This window comes from Pundamilia nyererei, unplaced genomic scaffold (assembly GCF_000239375.1).
Source record: "Pundamilia nyererei isolate P.nyererei 1_Seehausen unplaced genomic scaffold, PunNye1.0 scaffold00246, whole genome shotgun sequence".
Taxonomy (NCBI): domain Eukaryota; kingdom Metazoa; phylum Chordata; class Actinopteri; order Cichliformes; family Cichlidae; genus Pundamilia; species Pundamilia nyererei.
In genome coordinates, this window is record NW_005187647.1 from 216,741 (window position 1) to 219,701 (window position 2,961).

The 2,961-nt window shown below is 40.1% G+C and overlaps 1 protein-coding gene across 1 annotated transcript in view; it reads left to right on the plus strand.

The window, feature by feature from the left end:
- Positions 1-2,961, plus strand: part of stab1 (stabilin 1) — a 66,429-nt gene that overhangs the window by 23,075 nt on the left and 40,393 nt on the right. Inside the window, exons 13-14 of the mRNA XM_005749490.1 lie at positions 1,922-2,053; positions 2,221-2,292. Coding sequence (XP_005749547.1) covers positions 1,922-2,053; positions 2,221-2,292 — 204 coding nt within the window. The remainder of the gene's footprint in view (positions 1-1,921; positions 2,054-2,220; positions 2,293-2,961) is intronic.

Here is a 2,961-nt window from a genome sequence, read left to right on the forward strand (position 1 = left end):
TCGCCTCTCTCCGCTAAAAAGGCCTCGCACAGGTTCTTTAATGCCAAATTACGAGGGGGATCACTCTTTGAGGATCTTCTCTTGCAACACGGACAATCGTATGTTTTCTTCCCCCTCCACCATTTTTGGAGGCAGTCTTTGCAGAAGCTGTGGCTGCATGACAGAACAACAGGGTCTGTGAAGACTTCATGGCAGACAGGACATAAGAAATCCTCTTCTGATCTGAGCGACATTTTGCCTGTGAATGAAGCTGAAAACACAGCAAAAAATAAAAGTGAAGTCAGTCAGTCCGGAAGATTCTCTGACAGTTGCTTTCACTTTCTGTCGCAGCTCTTTCAGATCATAAAGCAGAGCAAACTGCAGCAGTTGACAGGAATTGCAAGTATTCCTATTTTCCAGTTATCCCAGTGTTCACAGTGTTCCGTCACGGAGCTGTCTTCATTAGTTGGAAGTGATATTTTACGGTGTGATTAGAATCCTTACCGTCTGTCTCTGTTTCTCCTTTCAGGAAGACAAAAACAATAAGCTGCATTTCCTGCTTGACTGCATGGCCTCACACAGTGGGCGGAGCTTTCTCAAGACATCTCATGCGTGTCTATAACACTAGTTGTATGTTTGCTCAACAGTATTTCATGTATGGTATCATGACAGATCGTTAACATGGTGAATAAAATGATAACTAGTCAGGAGTCACAAAATAGATTCAGAGACAGTTCTGTCACAGATCACCAGTTCTGCAGCATATAACACGAGCACTTATCTCTGGCAGTCAGATACAGAAGAGCTCAGGGCTCCTGCTTTATCTGCACGTCTGGGCTGTCCGTCCTTGGAAAGTGTGCCAAAGGTTGCAATGCTCTTAAAGGTGCACAAAGTATCCTAAGAGTCAAGTAAAGGTCTCATTCCTTCATTCATTCAATTTATAATGATGCAAGGTTAGAGTTGCTCATTTTTACATCTGTAACTCTGGGAAAAAACACTAAGCCTTGAGAATCGATTACCTCCAATTTACAAAGTGCTTTAACAGTACTCACGCCTGTTTTTTCCCCCATCACAGGCCCCCTAGATCCACAGGTCAAAGCTTTACTGGACTCTTGTTTATGAGTGGGCTGCTATCAGTCTGAAGCAACATACACAATAAATTTGTCAATTTAAAGATTGACAAACTAAGCTACCAGTTTATCTTGTCAATTTTTCTTTATTAAGCATCTTTGTAACTCCAGACAGAAGTGGATAGACGCAAGTGAACAGACTAATTTTCTCAGTGTTTAAGTCTGTTGAGCCAGTGATCTGATAATGGGATCTCATTGGCTTTTAACCTGCAGAGGGTTTCTTTCTGATTACAGCAGTAAAGAGTTGCAGCTGTCAAGTCTAGAACAGTGTTTCTTTCACTCCACCTGTGTTCAGGCTGTACAGCCTCATTTTCACTGCCGTTGCAGTATGAAGCTTTACACACAAAAGACACACCAGATAATTGGGCTGATTCTTACAATAGGTTTCTTTTTTGCACACAGTCTCCCAGCTTTGTTTCACAGTGAGCACACATGTATTTTTAGCTGCAAAAACGGTCATGTTGTCCACCACTGTTGTCATGTCCCCCCCCCCAACAATACTAGTAATTGTGTCATTGTTGCACCAATCTTAAAGGCTTCCTGTAATGTGTACAGGATGTGACTGGTGGAAACAGTTTACCAGAATGTATTTTTAATGCTTTATGCTGGCTACATTTAGCATCCTTTGTGCTACAATGACAGATGAAGCTGCGAAAAAAGTGTTAACTTTTTAAAAATATGGGATGTTGTATGTTTGTTGAGGGAAAAATGTGTAGTCCATGTAAACCTGCTTGAACCTTGATTCTTGTTTCATAATATGCACAGGTTCTTTAAAGAAAGTCTTTTTTTTGGTTGTCTTACTCTTGTTTTAGAGGTTCATCTTGCTGGACAACCCCAGAAAACTGTACTCTGTCATCCAGCAAGACCTGCCAGCATCCAATGGGATCATTCACATCATAGACCAGCCCATCACACCCACCGACTCCTCCCCTCATGATGAACAGGTAAGTAAATACACAAATGGTGGAAAACTCCCTGAAAACACCAAAAAAAGAAACAGAAAAAAGCTTAAACAACAGCTGAGTGAAAAACATTAAAACACTGCAGTTATTTTTTTCCTTTACAGTACAGCACAATATGAAACTTAATGTCTTCTTCTTCTTGTGTTAAGTTTGCTGATTTGACAGTTGGAGAGATTCTGACTAAGGACGACAAGTACAACCGCTTCCTGTCTTTGGTTGATGTAAGTATTTGTGTGACTATGCACCCTCACATTTGTCTCCTTCCTTTATTTGACCGCATGCTGAAATTGTTTTACTACAATAAAACAAATAACACTTACAATTTAAACATTTTAAACCACTTAAATGTATCATACAAACTGGATTTGCTGGGAGTTTATTCACAATTGTGCCACATTTAATGCCAAATCGTTTTATTTTATGCCTGTTGTGGGGATAAGTTCTAATTTCTTTGGATTTCCGGGTGGAAATATTAACAGAGTGAGCATGTATACACATGGTCTGCAAGTTTTTGATGTGTTTCTTTGAGCTGTTTATGTATTTAAAGTAAATATCTGCCATACTACCCTAAAGTAAATACTAGTGAGCTGCACTCTCAGAGTGCTTTTGTTTCTTTTTTCACTGTGTGAATTTTTTTCTTTTCCTTCCTCTCTGCCCTTAATTCCCTTTTAAGGGTTTTTAATGACATTCGTTTAACTCTGGACTCTGGCAGCCCTGCTGCGCTCTTGTTGTTGGACAGCAGCCTTTGACATGGCTGATACCATGATATCCTGCTATCAAGGCTGAAATCATATGCTGGCCTAAAAGAGTCTGCCCTCCAGTGGTTTTGGTTTATCTTTCTGGAAGGACTTTTTATGACAACATAAATAGCCCCTCTTAATTATAGTGTA